Source organism: Procambarus clarkii, chromosome 35 (genome assembly GCF_040958095.1).
Source record: "Procambarus clarkii isolate CNS0578487 chromosome 35, FALCON_Pclarkii_2.0, whole genome shotgun sequence".
NCBI classification, from domain to species: Eukaryota; Metazoa; Arthropoda; class Malacostraca; order Decapoda; family Cambaridae; genus Procambarus; species Procambarus clarkii.
In genome coordinates this window covers 31,098,193-31,125,702 of record NC_091184.1, presented here as the reverse complement: position 1 = coordinate 31,125,702, position 27,510 = coordinate 31,098,193, and the positions used below count along the sequence as shown (strand labels likewise).

Here is a 27,510-nt window from a genome sequence, read left to right as displayed (position 1 = left end):
TGCCTTCTTTTGATAATTACTTGGTGGGCTGCTACCAGCATTATTATTACAATTCATACAGTACCATCAGTAATTATGCATAAAAACACTACTGCACACATTTAAAGGCAGATGTATAATGTCTTGGCTCTCAACAAAGTTACCACCCACAGCATTAATGGTAGATTTATAAATGATAAAGACAGTCGACAAAAAAATATATATTTATTGCTTTCAATAAAATAGTGCTAAACATACTCCATATAAAATAAACAAATTCTAGCTCTTCTCTTTACACAAAATCACCAAATACATACAGGTGATTACCTATACTATATGCATTTACACAAACATTACAGTATTGTTTCAATGTATCTTGGGTACAGTAATATATTTCATTTAATAAATACTAAATATTATTCATTCATTATTAGTCAAGTTCTGGTTAAAGTAAACTGGCTCAAATTAAAGTAAATCTACAGCTGGTCACTATACTTATTTACTTTACAGTCAGATACTATGTAGTAATGTGAAGTACTTTTATAATGCTTCCGTAAAGTAATGTACAGTACCTAGTTTCAGTACATCTTAAACAAAAACCATTACTTATTCTAGTATTTTAAGTCATTTCACAATGCAATAACTTGGGAAGGGTAGATCTGAAGCTACTGAATTATGCATGCAAAAGTACTTTGATTAGTTTGATGAGTACAGGCTAAGGAACTTTTGTTTTTTCTGGACTAATTCAGGATTTGAAAAGCGAGTAATAGTTACTTTGGTATCGAACATACTTATTACAGTACAACATTTACTCTGCCTTTTATCATTAAGTATTTAAATTAAGAAAGTAATGATTTAGGGTCACTACTTCACACAGCCTATTATTATAATGTAGAACTGAACTGGAAAGCTCCAAGTACAAGAATACTCAACACAGGCTATACACCAATATGTAAATTTTCAGTCATGACAACTGCCCCCCTCCCTCCCATATATATCCATCACATTTATACCATTTTATAATCTTTTCTCTTGGACCAAAACAAATTTAAGTAACCCATCAACATTTCTACATTTGCACATTACACAGCATTATATTACGTGTTTAGAATAATGTTTCAAAAGTTCAAATAAACTTCAGTAATCTACTACAGATTGACATTTTTCTAGTCAAATCTACCCAAGAGGCATCTATCACTCGTTTGTCAGTCCCATCTTTCCAATAGGACACCCGCCCAACCTTGTATGAATCTTCCCCCCTTCAGTCACTCATTGTTTTGGTTACATCACTCCCAACATGTAAATATATGTAGCCTTAATCTTCAGTCAAAATTCAACCCTTGTGCTATGTTGTGCGCTGCTGATGAAAACTGCCTCCATCTAGACATGAATTTTTTTTTTTTTTTTTTAAGTCATGCTCAATGCTTTTCCCATTGGACCAAACTAATTCGAGTTACACATTTATGAAAACATTTATTACTCCTCTTATGTTTTAGAGCATTCATATTCGGTCCTTTCATTTCTCCACACCCGATAAAATTTTAGTAAGCACAATCTTAATTTTGCCTCATAATAGATATCCACCAAGAGAACCAGAATACTGTACTTTAATGTGCTTCTACCTTCATCCACAGACTTCCATGGTTTGGTGAACATAAGAAATTCTCAATTTTAAATAGGATCCAAAAACATTTCATAATCTTCAAATGAGATTCATAGCTTGGGAAAGTTAATGGAACTGGTTTAAAAAAGAACATACTTGCTTTCACCGTACTATAATTTTGTATGTAATATAATATTCTAAAGTTATTTTTCCACAATTTTTTTTTTGGCTAAAACCTATGCAGTATATACCTATACACCTGCTTGGGAAGGAATACATTGTCTGCATAAAACCAAAATAACATATTGAAAGTTATCAATATAAATGCATATACAGTGTATATACTTTCCTGTATAAATGGCTACACATGCACGTGTATTAACTATTAAAAAAATTATGAATTCTTAAGTTCTCTCTATTGATTTTACAAATTTGGTGTGTAGCATTACCATTCAAAGCTCTACTACTGTGTGTGCTTTGATGTGCCCGCAACATTCTGTAACATTCCCTACAAATGCCGTTTGCATTTTGTGCCACTTCTCTAAATTACAAACATTTAGAAAAAATACATTCTAAGGTATACTTAAATACACTTGTGCTGAACATTATTGAATAAAGCATAATCTGATTTACTTATGAAGCTATTTTTAAAGTACAGTAATGTTATTTGTAAATATTTCTTTACGATTCATCACACGTCTTCTGTAAACCCCTATTTCTATAGTCAGCACCTGCAAAAGGTTTACTGCTACCCCATCTATACACCGAAGGAATTACACCACAATACAAGCACCACCGTCACGCTTGCACGAGTGACTTTACAACAGTTACCATTTCACACCACAATCTTTGATGCATACATGTTCCACAATTTAATGATCATTCATTCAAAAGCCTGCTTTACATGGAATATCTTGAAAACTTTCACAAACAAATTGTTCAAGAATTAGGAAAATGGCTTTGACTATTAAACTTTAAATTAATAAATTAAAATGTGTAATAAAAATGTAAGTGCTAAAATAACTATACTAATAAAAATATATTTCACAGTACAATTTAAAAAAAAACTAAATACTGTATGTACCAAATAATACTGGTTCATGTAATGACTAAAACACAACTAAGTATTTTGAAAGACTTAAAGAGAATTCCTTTGAGGCCATCTACGATATAACTGGTCAAGTGGGGCATGTAAAAGTTCTACGAGGGCAGGGTATTCTGGTTCAGTGTCCGGAGTTATTAATCCATGCCGCACAAGGAAATCGAGGCCAACAGGCACCGATGTTAACTTGTACTTAATTGATGTCACACGCTCCACATATTCCTAATAAAAGGAAAACATTGCTTATATGATATTCACATGTCCAACTACAGTATTTTATAAACAGAAAACCAATTTAGTGTCTAAGATGTAAGATCTCAAATGAAAGAAGTGGGGGGGGGGGTTTATAGGTACATTTAGGAAATAAACAGTAAATTAATGAATACCATAGTTACAAAAATTTCAAAGTACCCCATGATGGAAGACATTTTGGCACAAACTGACTAAAATTAACCGCCCCCCCCCCCAAAAAAAAAAAAGCTTTAGGAAGGAATCTTAACAGAATAAGCCAGTAGCTCTAGCAAGTTGGGCGGCTTCCTCAAACTTACCTCAACAGATACAGCCTCAAAACATTCTACCTCTCCATCATTGTTGCACGGCACAAAATCTGGAGGCAACTCCAAATCATACACAAATTCAGTATTGGCATGCAGACCACGCTCAGTCTCGGTGAAGAATCTGAAGAGATGTTTTATTTCAGAGGCTTGGTATAAACATTACCTAATTACATCCTAACTTGTGCCTGATTTTTAAAAAAGGCAACAGAACCATGAAATTAGTGTCTAAACCAAATCCTGGGTATTGTGTACAATTTACAAACATTTTAAAATAAAGTTTTGATCTTTAAGCATTTTAAAGTTTCTATTTGTGGAATTAAGTTACCTCAGCATTCTTTTTAAACAATATTTGAAGACAAAACCTAAAATGGCATTCAAGAATGGCTCCCACAACCAGCTGTGTTGTGTCATCTCGGCATAACCATAATTTCAATTTTCTTTTTAGAAGGCAACAAAGCCAACGTACAAACATGTCAGTACAGTATTACACAGCATCACACTTACGAAACTGTTCCAGCAGCATGTGCAGTTTTTGCAATGTCTTCAGGAATTCCAGCTTCTTCATGCGCTTCTTTTAACATGACTTGGAAGGGCTGAAGTCCTGCAGTGATACCACCACCAACCATGGTGTCTATCATGCCTGGGTATGTTGGCTTGTCCAGTGATCTTTTCTGCACCCAAATATTCATTGTACCATCTTCAGCTGATCTTGAATATCCCATAATGTGTACTCCAAAGGCACGCACTCCTAGAAGAGCTGATGAACAGAAGAGGTTGAATGAAAGTGATCAGGATCTTTATTTGTAAATGCATGCACGATATTTTGTTACAAGTTTAGTGTTGCCTATACTGTAGATGCAATACAATTACAGTACTGTTAGAATTTATGAAGTTATGCATCTTGCACGTACTTTATCTATAGTCTAGGAGCAAACTACATTAATGTTTTAGTACCAGAAAGTCTTAAGGACTTAAAAAAATGTAAAACAAAGCCAGCTAAATTGTGGATTTAGAATACTTTGACCATTTCCTTTAAACTATCTACACAACTGCAAAGAGCATGCACATCTTTTGCAACAAATTTTTTGTTTTCAGTACTATACACTGTACTGGGCAATTAAATACAAGTAAGGTTTACCACCAAAAATACAATAAGATAACTCATTTTTACATTATTAAATTAAAAGGTTGAGCATTTAAAATAAGGTAAGACTAAAGATGTTTTTTCTTCATATACTTACTAACAGCTGACCTTTCCATTTTAAATAGAGGCTCGACACCAAAGTCTGCCCACACATTAAAACATTCGTCTCGCCAACCACGGAGTGCTCGCAAAACATTTTTTGCCCTCAGGTCTCTAAGTACAACATCGATAGCATTTGAACGTTTAGTGTAAGAGTCCAGCTGAAAATAATAAAAATCCATTAGATAAACAGTATTCAAAGTAAGCATTCCCCCCCCCCCCTATTTATGTCCATTTACCTTATATAATGCTTTTTTAAGCGACATTAAATGACTGAAATAAGTTTATTGAGGTAAAATACACACAAAGGGATGAGGTAGCTCAAGCTATTCTCACCCCGTTCTGGACATCGTGTTAATACATAGACACACATCACAAACATATTACACTGTACCAAACATTGAGAGAGAAACATACATTTCCTGATTAAATGATTGCACTTGCCTGTACGTTCAGTATAAAGGCATCTGGAGTTGGAGTAAACACCTGAGGATAATCGAGAAGGCAGCAAGCAACATCAGGGCGTACAGCACCAACTTGACGCCCACACACAAACAACGGGCGACAGTCTCCCTGCAAACTTATCAATCCTGGAAAATCATGAAATGCATCCATTTAATTTTATAGTTTAATATATGAAGAAAACTATTTACTTCACAAACGTTAGTAATACTTTTATAACTATTAACAAGATTGAGGGCAAGGGTCTAAATTAATGCCTAAAAGACTAATATAATAGAACTTAATTCTAATGTTACAGGATACAGTATTACATTAAAATGCCACTAAACGGCACAATGCACTATATTTAAATACCTGTACAAACACTACAAATTATTTATACTATTTTACACATTTTCATGGATTATCAGGTATCCAAGGTAGTGGGTCAATTTACCCAAGGGTCACCATAAAGCAGTCCCTGTGGTGTAGTGGTTAAGACACTCGCCTGGTATTTCGCGAGAACTTTATCCGGGGTTCGTATCCTGGCCGGGGAGGATTTACTGGGCGTCAATCCTTAACTGCAGCCTCTGTTTACCCAACAATAAAATGGGTACTTGTTTGTTAAAATTTGGCGTGTATTTCCGGTAGACATAGCATTATGGACTTTCCCGAAACGCTATGCGTGCTAGTTGCTGTACAAGAATGTAAGAACTCTTGCATATATATAAATTAAATTAAAAAAAAAACTAGTAGCCTTGACAGGGACATGAAGCTGGTGGCTTGTTAAGTCCTGTTCCCCCCCCCCCCATTACTCTAATTTTTTCCAGCACATTTGTTAACTACGCAAAATCATAAATGTAATTTATATTTTCAATGCTGTGGATGACCTAGCCAGGCCCCTACAGTTCCCATACACTACACATTTTATGCGGTGACGTCTTTAGTCAATACGAGTGTATCCTCACTACAAGCATGGTTACATGCAGTGTACATCTTCACTATACACAAATTGACTATTAATCATGGGTGAAAACACTAACAAGGTGACATGGGTGGAAGCTTAGTACTCAAATAAGCCACAGACATTACAAGGTTTTTTTTTTTCAGTGTCAGGACAATTAACACATGGAATGCATTAGGCAGTGATGTGGTGAAGAGAGACTATACAGTTTCAAGTGTACACATGACAGCACCTAATAGCCTCGGGAATATATACACAAGTGAATTGACTAAGAGGCGAGACCAATGAGCTGAAGCTCAACCCCCGCAAACAACTAGGCGAGTACTACTATGGCCAACCCACCAGATGTCAAGATCTGATTCTACTAGAAAATGGCCAACCCGCGAATACTGTACGCTCATCAGTGTCGCCAACCTATAAATACTGTACGCTCATCAGTGTCGCCAACCTATAAATACTGTACGCTCATCAGTGTCGCCAACCTATAAATACTGTATGCTCACCAGTGTCGCCAACCTATAAATATTGCACGCTCATCAGTGTCGCCAACCTATAAATACTGCACGCTCATCAGTGTCGCCAACCTATAAATACTGTATGCTCACCAGTGTCGCCAACCTATAAATACTGCACGCTCATCAGTGTCGCCAACCTATAAATACTGTATGCTCACCAGTGTCGCCAACCTATAAATACTGCACGCTCATCAGTGTCGCCAACCTATAAATACTGTATGCTCACCAGTGTCGCCAACCTATAAATACTGTACGCTCATCAGTGTCGCCAACCTATAAATACTGCACGCTCATCAGTGTCGCCAACCTATAAATACTGCACGCTCACCAGTGTCGCCAACCTATAAATACTGTATGCTCACCATTGATGATGATTGATGAAGATTAAGCCACCCAAGAGGTGGCACGGGCATGAATAGCCCGTAAGTGGTGGCCCTTTCGAGCCATTACCAGTATCAAAAGATGATACTGGAGATCTGTGGAGGCGCAACTGCACCCTGCGTGACGGGAGATGTCTCCCGGACCAAGTGGTGACCAAATGGTCTATGCTCACCAGTGTCGCCAACCTATAAATACTGTATGCTCACCAGTGTCGCCAACCTATAAATACTGCACGCTCATCAGTGTCGCCAACCTATAAATACTGCACGCTCACCAGTGTCGCCAACCTATAAATACTGCACGCTCACCAGTGTCGCCAACCTATAAATACTGCACGCTCACCAGTGTCGCCAACCTATAAATACTGCACGCTCACCAGTGTCGCCAACCTATAAATACTGCACGCTCACCAGTGTCGCCAACCTATAAATACTGCACGCTCACCAGTGTCGCCAACCTATAAATACTGCACGCTCACCAGTGTCGCCATATCCGTAATTACAAGGGATAGTTTATTATTTTGTAATTAAACAAGTTAGTATCACCATTACATCAAAGACATGGATTAAAGGATCAGTGATTAATTACATGACACCAAGTTAAAGAACGAGTCGCCCTAGTTTCCATCATATTTGTTAGTACTTTGAATGCCAACAACATTTATACAACATTTAGACTAACAAAAAACATTAACGTGAGCACTGTACGCATCCTTTACCTACTCCCACATTCACCACAAACGGTCCTGCGTCACCTGCCAGTAACACCCACTGCATGACCTTAAGTCTTGCAACCTCTCCCACTTGCTGCAAGATCAATGCCAGACAACAGAGCCGCTTCACAACACAACACGTGCCTGGCAGTGGACGAGATGCACCTCTGCGCTCAATTATTGTGTATATTAATCACCTCAATAATGGTATGCTCAAGACTAATTCCTTACAATCAACCAACTCTAGATGGCACTTTAACCAGTATCAAATACTGCAACAGTTCATGCTATGCTTACAGTATTAAAACATTCAGTACCAATAACTGCCCTAAACAGGTTCAACTGGGAATTATTTCTTTAATATCCTCAATAATCACTACACTATCCACAACCAAAGAACTTAATGTTAAGAATGTCGATATTCCGCCGATTATGAGACCGTTCACGCTTGTGATGTGTTCCGTGTCTACGCCGTAGTTATTAACCACTCAACTGGTGCCAAGAAGTGAAACAGGTTACAAGTTGGTATGTTTGTGCACGTATGGAAATTTCTACCATTCTTGGTATGGTAATTTTAATTACTTGCTGTTGTAGACATTACTAAATGTAAACCGTCAGCAAACTTATTCTCACGCCCTCCGTCACTATAGATGGAGTGTGAAAAGATGCTTGAATTTAGACACAGCTCTAACTTAATTTAGACACAGACATTCAAGAGATGTCTAAGCATTTTTCAAAATGATCTATATTTTATTTTTTTTAAGAAAAATATCCCCGTTTGATTATTGTAGGTGGTAAATGTGGGTAAACAAGTTAAGAAACCTCTTATGGGCTCACTACAACTCTTGCTGCATGGAAATTTTGTTCAGTAGGTGAAAAAACTAAAGCTCACCACACGTTCCATCCTTTCATTAGGCCTAGGATGGTAAAGTTTTAATAGCAAAATATACAAAACCTTTTTTCATAGTCCAAATTTAATAGTACGAAATTCTATCTTATTGTCCATTACGTCACTATGTACGATGGTTCACATCGTTACTATACAGTACGTACTATCTAAACATGAGGATGGGTCGTATAATCCATCTTTGGTAGATTATGATCAGTGCACCCAAAAGTCCGAAAACAAAACACACTTCGGTCTATCCTAATTCATGTAGCCTGATCATTTGCTACAGTCAGTCATTGCTAAGCAATTGTTCCGATCATTTATCCACCCGTAAATTAGTAAACTAAATATTCACTGTACAATAATAGAAATGCTAAAACATTTTAAGTAAAAGGAATATAGTTTTTGTAGTTCAGTACAGCCAAAATAACCATGTACTAAAAATCTTGATAAGCATGAGACCGTGTACCAACACGAGTTTCTCGTGCCGAAATGATGATTCAACATGTCTGCTGCTAATCTGGATATAAACGATGATACAGGCGAGACACTAGTGTATCAGTAAGCTGCCCCGCTCTCTCGAGGAAGGGGGCTCTACCCGTCATTTACCCCAGCCCCCGACAACAATGTCAAACTTAGCGCTCAGGGGGGGGGGTGTGTTCAGGAATTCTAAGCAAGTTGAATGAAGGCCAAAGTTTAACTCTCAGCTTCTCCCAGAGCCACAAGGTACACATTCATCAGTCTCATTGCCATGGCTTCTATCACACATTTCAAACCCACGTAAATTAACCTCTAATCCATGATCAACTATTTACAGAACTCATCACAATTACGTGGAGACAAATTTACGAAGCTGTTGATAATAGTTGACTGTTACACACAGGCTAAGAGATTACTTCTCACCAAATCTAAATTATTTTAATTGCAAGCACCAGCCAAAATCACTACAGTACTAATTTACATACCGTTGCAAGGCTGGCAATGTTAATTCTTTTATGTAGTCATTTATGAAGCCAAAATAAATTTAGTTCTTAAAGTATATTGTGGTTTCAAGGTAATTTTACATGTTTATCATGATTTTTCCATGTAGGGCAACCAGCAGAATTCGGTCTAATTCTGTAATAATAATTCATGTTATATAGTTGTTTTACCTTGGGGTTGAATTAGTTATTTTTTAGCCCTTACAGTTAGACTAACAGCTGACGCGATGTTAAGTTTCCAATCTCTCATAAGCGTAGGCCAGTCAATACTTTTATTGCCTGTCCCTAATTGTTATTAAAAGTTGACAATGTAAACAAACAAACATTTTATTTAGGAAAAATACATACATAGATGCAGAGTTACAACATACTGTTGGATTTATAGATAGAGCTAGTACATACAATACCTAAAGCCACTAAGGGTTAAACGAGTTAAAGGTTACTCTTATCTCATAGCTGCTACTGTTGCTTTTGTGTTTTACAACCGCGAGAAAAAGTAGTCTGTAAATCTGCCAATATTGTCGCGAGCTGGGGAGCTTTTTTTTTTTTTAAATTACCAGAGGTTCTGTGTGCACCAATGGGGGTACCTTTGACCTGCATCAAAGTTGATAAATTCTAGTAAAGTTACTTTTTTTTGGGGGGGGGGTGGTAAGAGTTATACGTCACGTACTGACGAAATATTAATGGTAATTCTTGTTTTAGGGAATGCTGGTGTTGACCGAAGGTATGAATTGTTATTGTTTAATAACCATTAGTGGGTATTTAGTCATGGTGCCTATTGCATGTTCCTCTTATTAGAGAAACTAACTCAGACACCTTAATTATATTGTGCTCCCAATAACATTTTATTTTGGAAATGGCCGTTTAATCATTGCCACGAATTTTCCCGCCATATATTGAATTTTAACCTTTAAAAACCACCTCTCTTTTCCTCTGTTTAGGCCGAGGTGGGAACACTGGCCGCTTTAATGGAGAGTGAAAAGTAATTGGAAGGAGTAGGCCGTAAGTAAGCGTTAAACGTCCAAGTTTTGCCAGTAAATTATCGGAACAATGAGCTACTGCGGATATGATGTACAAAACTTGGCCTTTTTCACCCCCAAATATGTTAAGCACTTGAAATGCTAAAAGGCATCAAGTGAAAGACTATCCATAACACCTGTTATACGTCTAACACACAATCTCAGGGTTAATTTATTATGTATGTACTATACAGCACTAAGAAGATTTAGGTTGTGTTGCTGACCGTTGTGTGTTTACTTGAGAGGGGGCAAGTGTGTATTATCATCCAAGTAGCTATAGGTATGATTATTTCATACCACTGGCTCATCCACGTTTGGCCTGCTTTTCAAAGACCATACATAGCAACACCATTCTTAACCAGTCCTAGAACTGTCTAAACAAAATTAAAATTAAACAAGTCTAAAGAATATTAAAAAAAAACTGCCCATAGCGCTTCTGTACATAAAACCAGATCAATTACTGCATTTCTTTAATCTTGACAAAATTTCAATGTTTTCCAAGAATCGTCTATTCTCAGTTTAGGTAACCCTAGAAGCGGTCATCCTACTTTAGGAGTAACTACAAATCAAAGTTCTCCCAATGGAACTAGCAATTGTGCACTATATAATCCATTCGCAAATGTCTTGTTAACACCATCCACCATGGTGTTAACATAAGCACCATCTACGCCATGTGACCTTCGCTGTATCTTAACATTACTTGTGTAATCATAAGCCAGTAACCGTGAAGATTACGACAACGGAAATTTAATTTTTTTTTTTACAAGTTCAAAGTTATGGAGATTCTGCCAATTTTTTTTTTTTTAGTACTCACTCATCCTGTCCAAAATTATCAGACAAGTTCGTAGGGGAAGGCTGTGGTGTACTGTGTTAATGTAATTGGTATGAAAATATACAAGATTTAGGCAGAGTAGCCTAATGACCGACAGAAGGTAGACATTGAGAAACTGAAACATTGGTTATTAGTATGCTATCTACAACTTTACGGTTGCCTGCTTGATTGATGAAGATAACCCACACAAGAGAAAGCACGGTCATGAACTAAAGTGGTAGATTTTTTTACGGCCATGAACTAAAGTGGTAGTTTTTTTTTTTGAGTTAATGTGATCTTTGGTCGTGACAGTTGCCCATTAAATTAGGATTTTTGTACTATACGCGTGATCCATATTAATATGAATAATAGTTATTTCATATTAATAATCCATATTAATATGAATAATAGTTTTGTCGGGGAGAGGACGTACGCACGTGTGTACAACTAACCAAGATCTTTCACACTGACCGACCCTCCCCAGGATGCAACCCAACAACAGTTGCCGAACTCACTGATTTCTATGTACCGTTAGGTGAATAGATGCACTAGCTGAAAGGAAACTTTCCCCAATTATTTCTGTCCCGCCCGGGAATCCAACCCGGGATCCCCGATTGTGAGTAGAACGAAGACAACCGTGTGTTAAGTGTTATTGTTAGATATAGGAAACTTAAGAATGCACTCAATCTACTTTAAAATGGTCCAGGACGGACCGAAACGTCGTCGTCCCTTCACCTTCTAGTGTGTGGTCTGGTCAACATACTTTAGCCACGTTGTGACTCATCCCCTGCTTAAGAATGCATTTTATTCATAAAGCATGCCAGCAATACCAAAACTTGCTTTAAATTTATAACTATGCAAAGATTTCGTCTAATCTAGGATTTGGCTATGGCAGAAAGTATTTGCGGGAGCGGGTTCTGGCTTGCCAAGGCAGCCCGCGGAGCAAATCTTGCAATATTTTTTTAAAGTAGCCGAGTATTGCGCAGCAACTCTTCCACGTGATTATTCTACTGTAGGTTACTGCCACGCTAGCAACAAAACGTTCGGCGAGCATTGTTGTAAACCGAACACTCTGGGCGATGAACCATGACGCAATGTGTGTATACTCGACCCGAGAAATACTGAAGGTCAAGCAGACGACTGCGGCACTGACAATACACAGCTTGTATGGTTTACAAAGTATGGCTTTCAGAGTAACGCAGTATGTTTTTAATGATCTTAAAATAAATTGGACAAGGTAGGATAAGGACATGTGATAAGGATTTTCAAGGTTACAAGATACAGGGAGGGGGAAAATTACGCTGCACACTATTGATCCTACTGCCATGCGTGTGTGTCCTGTTTCAAGTGTATTTGAAAGTATTTTAAATATACAACTCCATATATAATTTAAAGTATTTTATAGACTATAAAATAGGGTCTATATAGTGTTAACTTCAGTACGTGCATTGGTTCACATGTGTGTGTTAATGTTTCCTTGTGTATACTTGCCTATTCATAATTCATGGGTTCTCACCACGCACTGAACCTACATTTATCCAAGCATGCATTTTTATTCCCAAACGTTTGGTATTTACATCTCCATTGAACCGCAGGAACGTCGAATGCTCGGTCGCTCGACTAACGCACAGTGCGTCTTCTAGTACCTTCCCCAGGATTCTGCCTCGCGAAACTATGTAATGACCCAAATGTCACTCCGACTATTAAATAAAGGCAATCTCTTCGAAAATATTGTGAACTACAGCCTAGCCGCACTTGCTCTAGTTGGCCCGTGAACGAGTTCCTTGGCCCAATTGCAGGACAGCCTTGAGAAACTACAAAATCTAATGTCAGCCTCGTTCCACTTCTGTTTCGAGGCCGAGTGTTATTAAATTTCTGGTGTTTGGTTAACAAGTTTCACCGCATACCACGCTAAATTATCAAATTAATACATGGCAATAAATTCGAGAGACTGGACAATGTTCAGAACATCTTGAATCATCCATTTATCTATGGGTTAATGAATAGGATTATTTTTGCACAAAAGGTTACAAGTCTGATATTTGTAACGGGGCAGACAACGAATGAAGGTTTCCAGCACAAAGCATTTTGTATGAAGACATTACTCTGAATAGTAATTACTCAAGATACTCTAGAACAGTGGTAGGTTTGCAGCGGTTCATTATACGTTTAAAGATTATCTATTATTGGCAACGGTAGCGTATTACAGCAATCAGGGTAAAATTTTATGTTCAATGTGAAACAGTTCAGTAACACGACATGATCCTTTAAAAAGGAACATTTCAATGCCAGCCGAAGAATTATTCACGGATGCTAATTGCAGTAAGCAAAGGTGGTATACTTTGAAAAATTTTCAGGTATCCGTTGAATGGTTTAAATATCTTAATCTGATACACTTGTAAAATCCCATGCAAGGTTCAAGAATAAGTCAAGCGACAGCTTATATTCTGGCAACATCCACACCAGCAGGTGGTTCCACTGCCACACACTTTTAGCCCGAGCCAAGCAGTACTAGTAACCTTGAATTGGCGGGCTCTTGTATGGATAACCATGAGACCCCCTTCCTATCTATACTTAATACATCCCAGTCAGTATATCTGCTCATCTCCCTACACTGCTTATATATCTGCCCAAGGTTGAGGGTTGGGGCTAGACACTCCAAACTTTGCAGGGTGGACTGATCTGGGGTATGTGACTGACATATGCCAATCGGGGTCAGCTGCAGTGCCACACTTCAAAAATATCTGCCTCTAAACGCATGAAATGGAGGGGAGCATTGAGAATGGGGGTCAGGGGGTATGTACTAGAGTAAGGATATATCTGCTAGAATCCATTCTCACAAAATCTTATTGAACATTCAATTATCGGGACAGATTCAAAATTTTAAATCGGTATTCTTTAAAAGGGCAGGCGAGTGAGATACATAATTTATATCGTTACTTTGACTGGACGGTAGAGCTACGGTCTCGCTTCATGCAGGTCGGCGTTCAATCCCCGACCATCCAAGTTGTTAGGCACCATTCCTTCCCGCCGTCCCATCCCAAATCCTTATCCTGACCCCTTCCAAGTGCTTTAAAGTCGTAATGGCTTGGCGCTTTCCCCTGATAAAAAAAAATATTTGAGGGATGGTTCCAAATTTGCACAGAGAAACCATCACTGACCAGTAGGCATGGCAGGATGTGCAAAATAACCCTTTTAAAAAGCAGAGGTGCAATTGGTACCCCGAGAGAATAAAGGCCCAAGAAATTTCAATACTCCATATACACAAAGGGGCATAACTGGCCGGCTTCTCGCTGTGCTCAAGAGATTTCTTTAAACACCTCTAAAGGATACCTGATCAACCTGGCTATGATTCATACGTCAGGCTGCGAGTAGCTTAGTTTGCAAGACCACAAACCAGGTGGTTAGGTCAGAGATCGGGCGGCGAGGACGTAAATCCTCAGCATGACCACAAGGCAGGCATCCTGTACGGATCAACAAGTGGTGCGCACTGAAAGCTGCGGCGGAAGGCACCTTCATCCACAGCTTTAAAGCAAGATTCGACTAGTAATTCAAGCATTAGCAATGTTAAATTATAGTGCAACAAGGCTAGTATGCAGACTATAAACTAGAGCCCACTTCCCACTAGACACCAATATGTAACCTCCCCAGCCCACGACTCGCCAATTAAGACATTCATAAACCACGTGCTTCCTGTTCCCGGAAGGTCAGGGATACTCTGGCGGCTGTAGTACATGTTGCCTACTATATCGAATTTATTTTATATTAAAGCTGTAGATCAAATTTATTTACAAATACATTTGCCATCCTAAAAGTTACGAGAGTATACAACCACCACTGCAAATGAAAACTAGTTTATTACAAATTTAAATTGTTTAGTTTGAAGAATATTGGGGTCAGTTCCTGAATATATGATGTGTAACTTCACTGCCACCGTCTATAGAATGGGTATGATGGTATTTACATATTTTAATATGCAAGTGCTAAATGCATTTCCGGTCAGTTTATCTTTCAGTATATTTACATATGGAGTTGGGTCTGGGGTCCAGGAAGAGGTCATTTTAATGACAGTATTATAAATTAATTTCTATACAACAGCCTCAAACCAAGATTAACCATTGAAATAGTTCACTAAACGAATTAACGAACAAAATAAGTGTTGCAATATGGGAGTCCTCACAAGGAACACTGTATGGCTTGCTGAAGACTAGAATAAACCAGTTTGGGTGTGGAGGTGGGTCGAGCCGCCTACGTCATCAATGAAGACCACCAACCCCTCCCTTCCTCTCTCTTTCCTCCCAGAGAGCTCTGTCGACCCTGCCGCCGCCTGGGCCGCGCTGCCTGACACTGACCCCGCTGCCTGACACGCCCACAGCCCATGTTTTTCCCATGTTGTTTAAGATTCGGCTACTGAACAGAAAGTTCCAGGTAGCACGGGCTATGGTGAGCCCGTAGTGGACTTATCTGGCACAGGAGCGGGGCTGTAACTCATGTTTTTCCATTTCCCGCGGTCCTTGTATAACAGCACCCGTCCGTCCTATTATCCTCTTTCATATAGAGGATTTAGCGTGGTCTCTGGATACTTTTATCTAATTATCCGCTGAAGCTCTTGTACCAGTTGATTGGTTAATACCGATCACAATCTTTAGAAAATGCTAGCGATAATTACACTATAAAAAATATTATATCCAATACAATTAGTTAAAATCACAAGATACTAGATTCAGAACATGTCAATAATTGCGCCATTTTCAGCACAATTTTTTTTTTAACTTTTTTTCTACGCCTAAGCTTCTTCGTGGAGGTTAGCCTGAACAGAATAGAGCAGTTAATATCAATTAAAAAGAAAAACTAATATTTAAACACAATTTCAATGTTTGTGATGCTCGTTAATAGAAAAGCATTAGGAAACTTGCATGGCATATACTGATTGTATTTAAGTTCGGATACAGCGTGTTCGTTATTGAACAGTGCACAAGAACGTTATTGAACACGTGCACAAGAACAGAAACCAATACTAGTATAACAGGACTAGTCGCAGTAACATTACCGGAAATTACTCTAGTTCAGAACTTCAGCTTTATTCTGCATCGACAAGAAAATGATTGGTAAACGTCTCAACCTTATAATTAAACGTAATCAAATTTAATTACCTGAAAATGTAATTCGACCGGGATGATGAAGCATTAACCGAAATATTTGGCTATGTAGCCAGTCATGCCGTGAGCTTGGAGCAGAGGCCAATCCAAGACTTCAAATTTACTGTACCGTGTATTCAAAATTTTTATGTTCAAATATAAATGTTATAATTGTGTTTAAAATTAGACACGGGTTTTATTAGCTGCTTAGGCTCTGCTGGTAATTAGAAATAATTGCCATACATGGATGAAGCATTGGAGCGAGATTTAACCATAGAAAATGAAAAAAACAAAAAGCACTTTGATAAAAGTTCGACCGGAATCGGCTGAATGAAACATTTTTCACTCAAACGGGGCTTTTGTTGGTTAGATTAACGTCCATGTTGGCAATCTATGATGGGTTGGCATTTGAGAATATACCATCACTATCAAGAGGACATAAGGAGAGGGATAGACAAGCCCGTTCTCGACTCAATCAGGGATCCCGTGTTCGATATCCAGGCAGGTCAGATAATGGTTTGGCAAGTTTCTTTTCGTGTAATGCTCCTGGAGACCTAACAGTAAATAGGGACCCGGGAGTTGGGGAAACTGTTGTGGGGTTGTATCTAGGGCATGCCAGTAGTTTAAGTATGTTTATTGAGATAAAGAAATGCCGTCCGTAGTTCGACCTTAAGTGACCTCGATACAAGCCTAAAGTATAATGTACACAGGCTTCTTGTTCCATATAAAACAAATTAAAAGCTATGCGCTGAACATAGCAAACAAGGCAGTCAAGGAACTTGAGCACCAAGGTGCATCTTGTGCCTTCTAAACAGCAGCGATTGCAAAACATTATGAACAACAGTGTGTGCTCACCTTTACAATACACCGCTCTCCTAAATGGTTTTCACTTTACTAATTCTCTTGGGTAAAAAACCGTGCAAGAAGACGTCTATAGTTTTGACCCGGTCTGGCTGAATCCGTCAGTACATCAGGAACATCCTTACTGTTATGTACGAGCTCAATGTTCTCAAGGTTTACCGCCTGACCTATGTACAACCAAATTACTTAAATTACAATATAGGGTGTTTAGTACATTACTGCAACGGCAATCATGCCATTCTAGACTATCTGTAAAATATCTTCACCACCGTACTTTTGAAATCATGCCAGTTTGCTACATTTTCAGCCCGCATCTTTTAAGAGTAACATTAAATTTTACATACCTAATGAAATACTAAATTATATATAGTTCCTATGGCTAGGCATCAGATTAGCTGATGTAGGATAAGCCAATGTATTCAGATAGGCGGAAATCAAAGGCGCGAGTTCTGTTAAACGTTTAACGCAGTTTCACTGAAGTACTTTGCGTTTTCATGACCTCATTTGCAGGATAGGGTGGGGGTTGATACGTGCCAGTCTCCAGTGCCTCGACAAGGTGGTTACCAAGAGTCCTCCATGAGCTGCATACACCGCTGCGTGGCCTTCAGTCGCTGCCAAACAACAAAACATTCATGGAGAACCAGAGCTGTCTGGTAACCTGACTTCACGTTCACGCATCATTTTAACTGCCAATTCAACTTCTCCATTAATATACATTCACATGCATCTCACAGTTTTCATCAAATGCAGAGAAATATGAAAATAATTAGAAGGAACTATCAGGTGAATATATTTGCAAGAAATTTTTAAATGTTCAAATTAAAAACCTATATAGAAGCCCCCTCTAATACTGTAATTCGTTCAAGGTACCATAAAGTGAACCCGGTATTTCCGGGTTGCAAATGTGAAGGTAAACTGCTTTGTGAGAACACCATGCGGCAGCTTGCCATGGTAAACATGAAGTTGCATGTAGACACACAGCTTGCACTCCTGTTCCCACCTAATTGTGTTGGTGAGGAGTGCACTTCTCAGCCTCTACACGTCAGGAGCAACGAACCCCAATCCCTTCTGGGCTATAATATTTACATTTAAAACAGTGAATGGAGTTTAACCTCAATATCGTCACTATTCTTACCCTGAGGAAATGCTTACCAATGTGAATAACAATTTTCCCATTTGTACTCTTATTAGTAATGGTAATGTCTTGTCACACATGGCAGGATAAGTCGGGATAAAAAAAGTGAAAACAAAAGTCTCGTCCTAATCACACACAAAAACCTTAAAGCAATCTAGAGTGCGAAAGACTAAATTCCTTACATAAATTTTACAAATATACAAGTGTGGGTTTTATACTCTTCCTAACCAGGAAAGAATGTTGTGATGAAGTCTCAGTGATTGCAGAATCTGATTCATAAAGGCATCCCAGGCCTCCTAGCTCTTTTACATTTTTTTTTTTGGGGGGGGGGAAGAGAGAAGATGTACATTCCATGTTGGTGCTACATATATTTGTATATATTTAGAATTATTTCCTGCGCTTAATCAGGTTCACAATTTGAACCAACCCAGAACAACGGTACTTCCCTGCACCGTGAAAAAAAGTTTCCCTTCCAAATTATAATCCCAACCCCCCCTTCACAACCATGAAGTTAATTATCAGACCAAGCTTAGTCTCCACGCAAAGTACAATCGCCTTAAGCCAGAATGATACTCATTCTCGCTCAAGCCATTTATTCACACAAGAGGGTACACTTTAGTCCTCTTAAACAACTGGGAATCTACCCTTCAAACCGAACTATTTGCTATATTCCTCACACTCAAATAAATAAATAAATAAATAAATTATATTATTATATATATATATATATATATATATATATATATATATATATATATATATATATATATATATATATATATATATATATATATATATATATATATATATATATATAATTTACACGATTGTGTTATTTAAAAAGCAAGCCAGTCTGACCATACGTATTCATTTTAAGTGTTCATTCCGTTCGGTGGTAAGCATACCACCGAATTGCCAATACCATGCTTGTGAAGCGTGACAATTATTAATAATGGAAGCAATACATATGTACACACAGTATATGTACGTGTCCGTAATATACAATTGTGTAACTAGCTAAGCAAGTATCACTTGTGAAGCTAAACGAATTATGGGGTTCAGTGTCTGAACCCATTATGTACCCCTCTAACCCTATCTATCATCGCCCACGGGATGATTATGAGGCGTTTAAATAAAAAAAATATTAAATTGTAGTAGTTTAATTCATGTGTATTCCATCTCGTGTTTGCTTCCGAATGCACAATAAAGGCAACGAGTTTTGCCAAAGGATATGCACCTTTAGTTGACAAACTTTAAAAAAACTTAAGAGACAAACTTTGACAAAAAATCTTCGAGGACCAGTACCTTAACCTATTATGTGAAACCTTGCTGTCATTCAATAATGACAATGAACATTCACATCACATTCATCAACATTATCAATGTTGCCCGAAACGCTATGCGTACTAGTGGCTTTAGGTATTTTATGTACTAGCTCTATCTATAAATCCAACATCATGTTTCTTAATCAACTATGTATGTACTTTCCTGAATAAAATTTACTTTACTATGTAATGGGTATAATGGGGTCCAAAACTCGCTCATGATGTGGCACTTTAGAATGACGTTTGATCAACCAAATACAGTTGATGCATATTAAATTATCTCTGTTTTATCTTTGTTAGCTAAACCAACTTTGGCGTTCAGTTCTTGAGCCCTTGTGTATGCGTGTGTGTAACCTTTACCTCAATAGGACGGTATACATTAAACTAAAAGGATTATCAATACACCATCGAGCTCATCCAAGAGGGGATGGGGGGGGGACCGACCTTCCCCGACAACACTGCCCCTCAATATTTAATTAAAAGCAATTTACGTACACGATGGCAATTCTGCTGCTCCTACAGGAACATCTGTACTAAGCGACACTAAGAAAACTCTCCTCTCGATGAAAACTATTGATCGAAATTTTAATAGTACATTAACACTGTGCCTTTTCCAATTTATCTTTAGAGCTTGCTTATGTTACTTCCGTATATCAGGGGCATGCTCTACAATTCCTCATACCCGACTAGAGATATATAAAAAAACATCCGCACAAAGCAGTTCTAGCTGGATTGCACTGGCTGCTGGGGTTCCAGATCGAACCAGTTTCTAGACGAGAGCTATGCGAGGGGAGGTCTTTAGGCAAGAGAGGATATAAGAGTAGACTAAACAGGACCCCCCCCCCCCCGGAGACAACCAGGATCGAGGATCTACTCTTCAAGACCACTGCATGCATGAGGATAATCATCTTTCCCTGGCGAGACGGTCGCACTTTAAACGCCACGTCATGCAACTACTGCCGCAGTTGTCGTACAGGATGCAACAGTCTACGCACTCTGCTGTAAGCGCTCATAACGAGAGAATACTTCGTACACATCGCAGTTATGCATAGAGGCAGGTAGTTACCAAGATTCAAGAACAGTAACGTGATATTGATGATACATCGCCATTGTCCTGTGCAGACATTATCCCAGCGTGATATTGGGATAATGTCTGAATTATTATTTACTAATAATTATTATTATGCGTTACAGGTTAGTGATGTTTACCTGTAACTTATTGTAATAAGTTAACTGATGCTACTGCCACATCAAATAATATTTGTAAATTAACAGCATAAAGCCTACGTTAAAAGTAAAAAAAACTTGCATTAGTACACAATTTTACCTGACCGCTATTCACGTTTACAAGTTTGATATATAATGACTCAGACGAACGATTTAAAAAATAAAGCTTAATTAAGAACATTACGAACATAATCTTGCTCGTCATCAATAATCCAATGCACAACTTTTAACTAAACTAAATTCCTGTTTTCAAAAAAGACTTGTGCCATGAAAATGTTATAAAAGCCAAGACAAAAAAAAATGTATCAGTACTACTTGCTGAAGTGGCAGCGAAGCCGTTAGTTTCGCCCTGGCCGTGATGGTGGGAGCCACCGGCAACACCTGTGAACGGTGGTGTCAATGGGTTGCTGATGCAACAGTCCACTTCCCTCACTGCACATAGACGGGTCATCACACCCACGCTGGCAACATTCCCTGCTACTGCTTACCAGTCGCGTCCTTTATTGACAAGTTCAAATTACATTTATGGGAGCCAAGATTTTCGCCTACAAAATATTTTATGGATAGGTTAAGAAAAACAAAAATTGCACGAATCTATAAAACCACCTATAGTTGTGCATGAAGCTAGACAAGATACAGCAAAATTATTAATTATAGTAACTGTGTGGATTCCATCTCGTGTTCATCGCCGAATGCGAGATAAAACTGCCGAGTTAGCCAAGAATATTGTTTTAAAGGAGTTTGGATTGCCTACAAGCAGGCAGAATAATACACCAGAATAATACACCAAGTCCAAAATTTTGTAGATCATTTAGTTTATTTGTTATGCACCCACCGCCATACCACTGGAGTTGGTGAAAAAGTTTAGTGGCACACACAATGAGCCATGAAATTACTCAAATTATCATAGGTAACCAGGTTACAGCCTTCACTTGCTAGCTAGTTTAACATGCATCAGCCGTCTATACTTAAAACTAACATTACTGGCCACAAGAGGCTTAAAAAGAGCGAGCTTCTTCAGTTTAGTTTAATATATTATGGGTCCATTCCCATTTTGTTGGCGAGTGGAGGATATGTCAAAAATTTACCTGAATTTACCTGAAAGGTCACTAATACACTAGTCGCCTCGACAAGGACAGGAAGTTGGCGGCTTGTCAAAAGGTTCCCATTTGTCCTCATTTTTTTTCAAGCTGGACTTTTAAAATTCAACTGTTTTAGCATTTACGGCTTCGGCAGGTATGCGGTTTCATGGGGTTTATAACCCTTTGGGTGAAAGGGTCTCCTGTTTTCAATCCTACATTATGGTTAGTTGATCTTTAAACTTGCTCCATTAATATGCTATCACGCAAGAGCCACACATCTATGGATATTCTAATAAAATCAGCAAACCTCTCTATATTACCACTACTAGTCTCAGGCTCTTATGGAATGTGGGGAAAAAATTACGAGAAATATCACGAATGTAAGAAATGTATTAAATTACAAGGATACACTACCAGGTATTTTTTTTATTGTGTACCTCATACTCATTCTGAAATCATTGTCAACAGTTTTTGATTAATAATCGCATACGTCATCCTGTGAGCGAAGCGCAAAATGGATTACAGGTGCATAAAAGGTTCTTATCTGACCTAATCTTTTTTTTTTTTTAATTAACAATTTGAGCTAATCAGCACCCATTATTTCTGCTAGTTATAAACAAATACAATATGTATTTATAATAAATTATGTTGACAGGGGTTTTGCCAACTCTTAAAATATTTTGGATATGGGGGGGAAGGGAATTATCAAGGGAAATCGCCAAGCCATTAAGATTATGTAGCAAAATTAAAGAATAAAAAAAGCTATACCTTTATTAGTCTTCACACTACATGGCATTTATCTACTTTAAGCAAAAAACGAATACAATGCAAGACTTCAGATATTGTGTGTGTAATAAAACTGTTTGCCAATTCATGCAGTGTAGTTTAGATTTTTCTAATTAACCCAGTTTTTAACCAAAAGATTTTAAAAAACCTAGTGTCCCTGTATTTGTCTACAAGACTTACTCCATTTAAAGCCTGTACTCTAGAATGCATCCAGCGTTTGCCTATTGTAGCTACTACATATACAGTACCCGCTTGGTGAAGGTTCAGGGAGGTCTACTCTCGTACGTGTTTGCAACCTGTTCACCACCGCCCACTGTATGTATTGGGTCCTTTAACACTCAAGACTCTTTGGGGTCACTATGTTGGTTTCAAAGTTGGAAATTGTCGATGCATGTTAATTTAACCAGGTAATCAAGGCTGTAACGTAGATATACTAATATTGGGAAGCTTTTCAGGAGCCCATTGCGAGCCGTTAACCATCTCGCCGTCACTCTGATATAGACTTTAATGACAAATGCCTCAGACTAATTCTCCCCGAAACGTTTTGCGTAATAGTGGCTTTAGGCATTGTATGTACTATAGCTCTATCTATAAGTATCAATTTTTGTAAAACCTCTTGTATGTACTTTATCTGAATAAACATTTATTTATTATTTATTTAATCTCTGCAAAAAAATATAACGTCTGAACATGTTTGAGTAATCCAGGTATTTCTTATAAGCAATCTTAATATACGCATACGTTCCCGAGCTGTACAAATATACAGGATTAACGCAAACTACTGTACGTGGTTTTGATAGTGGTCAAACCTTCACATGTTTTAATTACCAACCACTAATGTCAATTAAACTTGTCAATGGGGATTTATCAAAACTACACGTTATATAAATTAGGTTTACAAAGAGGCCTGTAAATATTTAATTTCTCCACCGGAGGAGTTTTAAAAATAAATCCTGAAATACATTCCGTTCTTCAGCTATTTTTGCTATCGTCAACTAACGCATTGCAAAATATTATACATTTTGAGCAAATTATTGTCAATAAGTAATACTTCACGAGAACATAGAACTTACTAGAAGCAACGGTACCAAACGAGGAGAAATTATTGACCAAAGGAACAGATTCCTTCCCCCCCATTTAATTTACCGCCATAATACAGCCCTTGCTATTCAAAGTGCACAGTTGTGGCCTACACAACATACCTTGCATCAGGAAAGAGTTACAGGAGCGGGCCAGCTGTATTATGGGCGAGGAGTGAGACATGGTGGTTTGGTCCTCCTGACGCAGCTGCCCAGCGCCGTCCGCCTTAACAATCATGATGGTCACGCCCAGAACCACTCTGAAGCAACAGTCTCACTCGTATAAATCTTTACGAACGCGGTTACGGGGGTGTCCCAGTCAAGGAGGTTGGAGCAACGGCGCTACCTTCCCCCTCGCTCCAGCGCTTGTCGAGTACTAACGTTGTCTGCTAGGCGCTGCCTGGGTTATACATGCGCGCCGCTCGACGTTTTATTTCTGCGCACGCATACACGCCACCCAACTCCACCAGGATATCCTTCACCCCGATAATATGCATCCTCCAGTTTACACCGGATTTATGTATACACTAACGTCATATGTCTATCCCTGTGTGCTATTTTATTTGTGACTGTTCAACGGAATATGGTTGTTAATTTGTACTGGTTGTAAAATATATATAGCCAGCTATTATATGGACTTAATTATGCGCGATTAATTAGTGATTTAGTAGCCGATATATATATATATATATATATATATATATATATATATATATATATATATATATATATATATATATATATATATATATATATATATATATATATATATATATATATATATATATATATATATAGATAACCTATATTTTATATTTATGATGGATAAAGTATAACTTTTCCGAAGATACTAGAAACTATAATTTAACTTCGAAATCAAATACGAATCTATTTAATGTGCGTAATGCATCATTCATAATTATATATTGTATATGTGTGCGCCTATATGGTAGATATAATAGACTGAGTGAGGCTGTCTATAATAATGTACACCTTCCAACCACTGCTCACAGGATGATTAGCTAAATGTGGGTGCTAAATGAACTGAAGTAGTACATTAAATTACGTATATGAACTTATAGAGCTCCTTGTGTCAGGTTTAAATGTAATACCAGTCTCCAAATTGTGTCCGATCTCCTCTTTCCAGTACTCTTCTTCATTATTTTGCTCTTGCGTGAGTTTAAGTCTAGCAGCCTCATGTTGGACCATTCTTTAATTTTGTCAAGGTCATCCTGTAGTTTCTTAATTTTCATCGTATGTATTTGCCTTGTATTTTTTTTCATCAGCAGACATTGTGAAAAATTATTATCCCAGCTCCACCACAGGGAAGGAACAATTCTTTGGTTCAGCACCACCACAGGGAAGGAACAATTCTTTGGTTCAGCTCCACCACAGGGAAGGAACAACTCTCTGGTTCAGCTCCACCAGAGGGAAGGAACAACTCTCTGGTTCAGCTCCACCAGAGGGAAGGAACAACTCTCTGGTTCAGCTCCACCAGAGGGAAGGAACAACTCTCTGGTTCAGCTCCACCACAGGGAAGGAACAACTCTCTGGTTCAGCTCCACCAGAGGGAAGGAACAACTCTCTGGTTCAGCTCCACCACAGGGAAGGAACAACTCTCTGGTTCAGCTCCACCACAGGGAAGGAACAACTCTCTGGTTCAGCTCCACCACAGGGAAGGAACAACTCTCTGGTTCAGCTCCACCACAGGGAAGGAACAACTCTCTGGTTCAGCTCCACCACAGGGAAGGAACAACTCTCTGGTTCAGCTCCACCACAGGGAAGGAACAACTCTCTGGTTCAGTTCCACCACAGGGAAGGAACAACTCTCTGGTTCAGCTCCACCACAGGGAAGGAACAACTCTCTGGTTCAGCACCACCACAGGGAAGGAACAACTCTGGTTCAGCTCCACCACAGGGAAGGAACAACTCTCTGGTTCAGCTCCACCACAGGGAAGGAACAACTCTCTGGTTCAGCTCCACCAGAGGGAAGGAACAACTCTCTGGTTCAGCACCACCACAGGGAAGGAACAACTCTCTGGTTCAGCTCCACCACAGGGAAGGAACAACTCTCTGGTTCAGCTCCACCACAGGGAAGGAACAGCTCTGGTTCAGCTCCACCACAGGGAAGGAACAACTCTCTGGTTCAGCACCACCACAGGAGAGGAACAACTCTCTGGTTCAGCTCCACCAGAGGGAAGGAACAACTCTCTGGTTCAGCACCACCACAGGGAAGGAACAACTCTCTGGTTCAGCTCCACCAGAGGGAAGGAACAACTCTCTGGTTCAGCTCCACCACAGGGAAGGAACAACTCTGGTTCAGCTCCACCACAGGGAAGGAACAACTCTCTGGTTCAGCTCCACCACAGGGGAGGAACAACTCTGGTTCAGCTCCACCACAGGGAAGGAACAACCTCACAACTCACACAGCCTCTCTCTCTCATGTTATCTGGCACATACAATACCTATCTATGTCCACTGAATACTGGTTTTATATATAATTTCTGGCTATGGAATCAAGCTTCAGTACAGTATTTTAAAAGTAATGAAGAGGCTCAAAACAACCTATGACCCATGAGTAGATACATTACACATTTCAATAATCTCCTTGATCAAAACACAATTGATTCGCTAACTTCATTTTAACTTACGCTTTGTATTCTGTAGAGTCAGCGGCATCGCCTATCACGTATATATATAATTAATACCAAATTTCCTCTCTCTGTGCCTGTGACCGGGCATGCACAACACCTCAAGGCTGAGTCAAAGAAATGCTTCGTCAACTATATATGCTCTCTCTGGGCGCCTTCATCAAAACCATCTGCAAGTTCTCCTCTATTACTTTCACTTCAATATTTACTATCTATTCTTCACATACATCTTGGCAGATTACATTGTTACAAATAATATAACAATAAAATCAAATAAAGTAAATTTCTACATGAAAATGGCAGTGATCACACTGTCCTGCTCGAGCAGGTTCCGTCGTAGTTCATCTCTGGTAATCTCAAAGTCCTCTGGGCTGCTTCAATAACTTATTTTCCGTCTATTGCAAATGCTTCCTGGAATCCCTTGTTAGGTTCCTTCATTATCATTGAGTGAGTCTTCTCCTACCCTCAGTTTTATCGCCTGATTCTTTGATATTTTTAATCCCTGATGTGTCTATGGAGCAACTTGCACTGTGCCTTTGTCTTTATCTGTAATATCGTTTTCAAATTGGATTTTTGCTTGGCTTCTGAGTTTCTCATTAATGGCTTCTTGGTCTCTGTTGTTCTTTTGTTCCTGCAAGTTTAACATTCCTTCATGCATATGTGATTTGCTCCATCGCCTCATTTGCTAAATCACGAGTTAATCTTATGCCCTCCATTGTTCTCACAGCATTTCTGGTTTAAAATTCATAATAGTTTGCGTGGTCTTCTGTTTGAGTCGTGTTTTCTATGGTATCTGCAGTATCTGGGATGCTTCTGATGTTCCCTTGAACAGTGTATCTCCTTTTCCACAAGTAGTCACTTGTTCTCGAGAAATTTCAAAGTTAACTTTCGTAATATTTGACTCATTCATAGTGAATATCGGGTCAAATCTGCTTGTTCTTCATTACCTCTCTTTCTAGTGGACCCATTGACATGCTAACTTGACAAGTATCTAGATGCTGCTGATATTACCAGTCTGTTATATTAACAG

General features: G+C 38.6%; 1 protein-coding gene across 3 annotated transcripts; it reads right to left on the bottom strand.

Moving 5' to 3' along the window:
- Nucleotides 1-191: 191 nt before the first annotated feature.
- On the bottom strand, nucleotides 192-24,233 carry LOC123768482 (uncharacterized). 3 transcript variants are annotated; one of them, XM_069336259.1, is made up of 7 exons: nucleotides 23,953-24,232; nucleotides 21,195-21,380; nucleotides 4,929-5,074; nucleotides 4,483-4,645; nucleotides 3,746-3,998; nucleotides 3,233-3,362; nucleotides 192-2,906 (listed from the first exon to the last, which is right to left on the bottom strand). In XM_069336259.1, the coding sequence occupies exons 2-7, from the start codon at nucleotides 21,331-21,333 to the stop codon at nucleotides 2,721-2,723; spliced, it is 1,017 nt and encodes a 338-aa protein (XP_069192360.1). In that variant the 5' UTR covers nucleotides 21,334-21,380; nucleotides 23,953-24,232; the 3' UTR covers nucleotides 192-2,720. The 3 variants fall into 3 exon arrangements, with proteins under 3 accessions (XP_069192360.1, XP_069192361.1, XP_045615025.1); XM_069336260.1 differs by having other exon boundaries at nucleotides 21,198-21,380; XM_045759069.2 differs by lacking the exon at nucleotides 21,195-21,380 and having other exon boundaries at nucleotides 23,953-24,233.
- Between the last annotated feature and the right edge of the window lie 3,277 nt (nucleotides 24,234-27,510).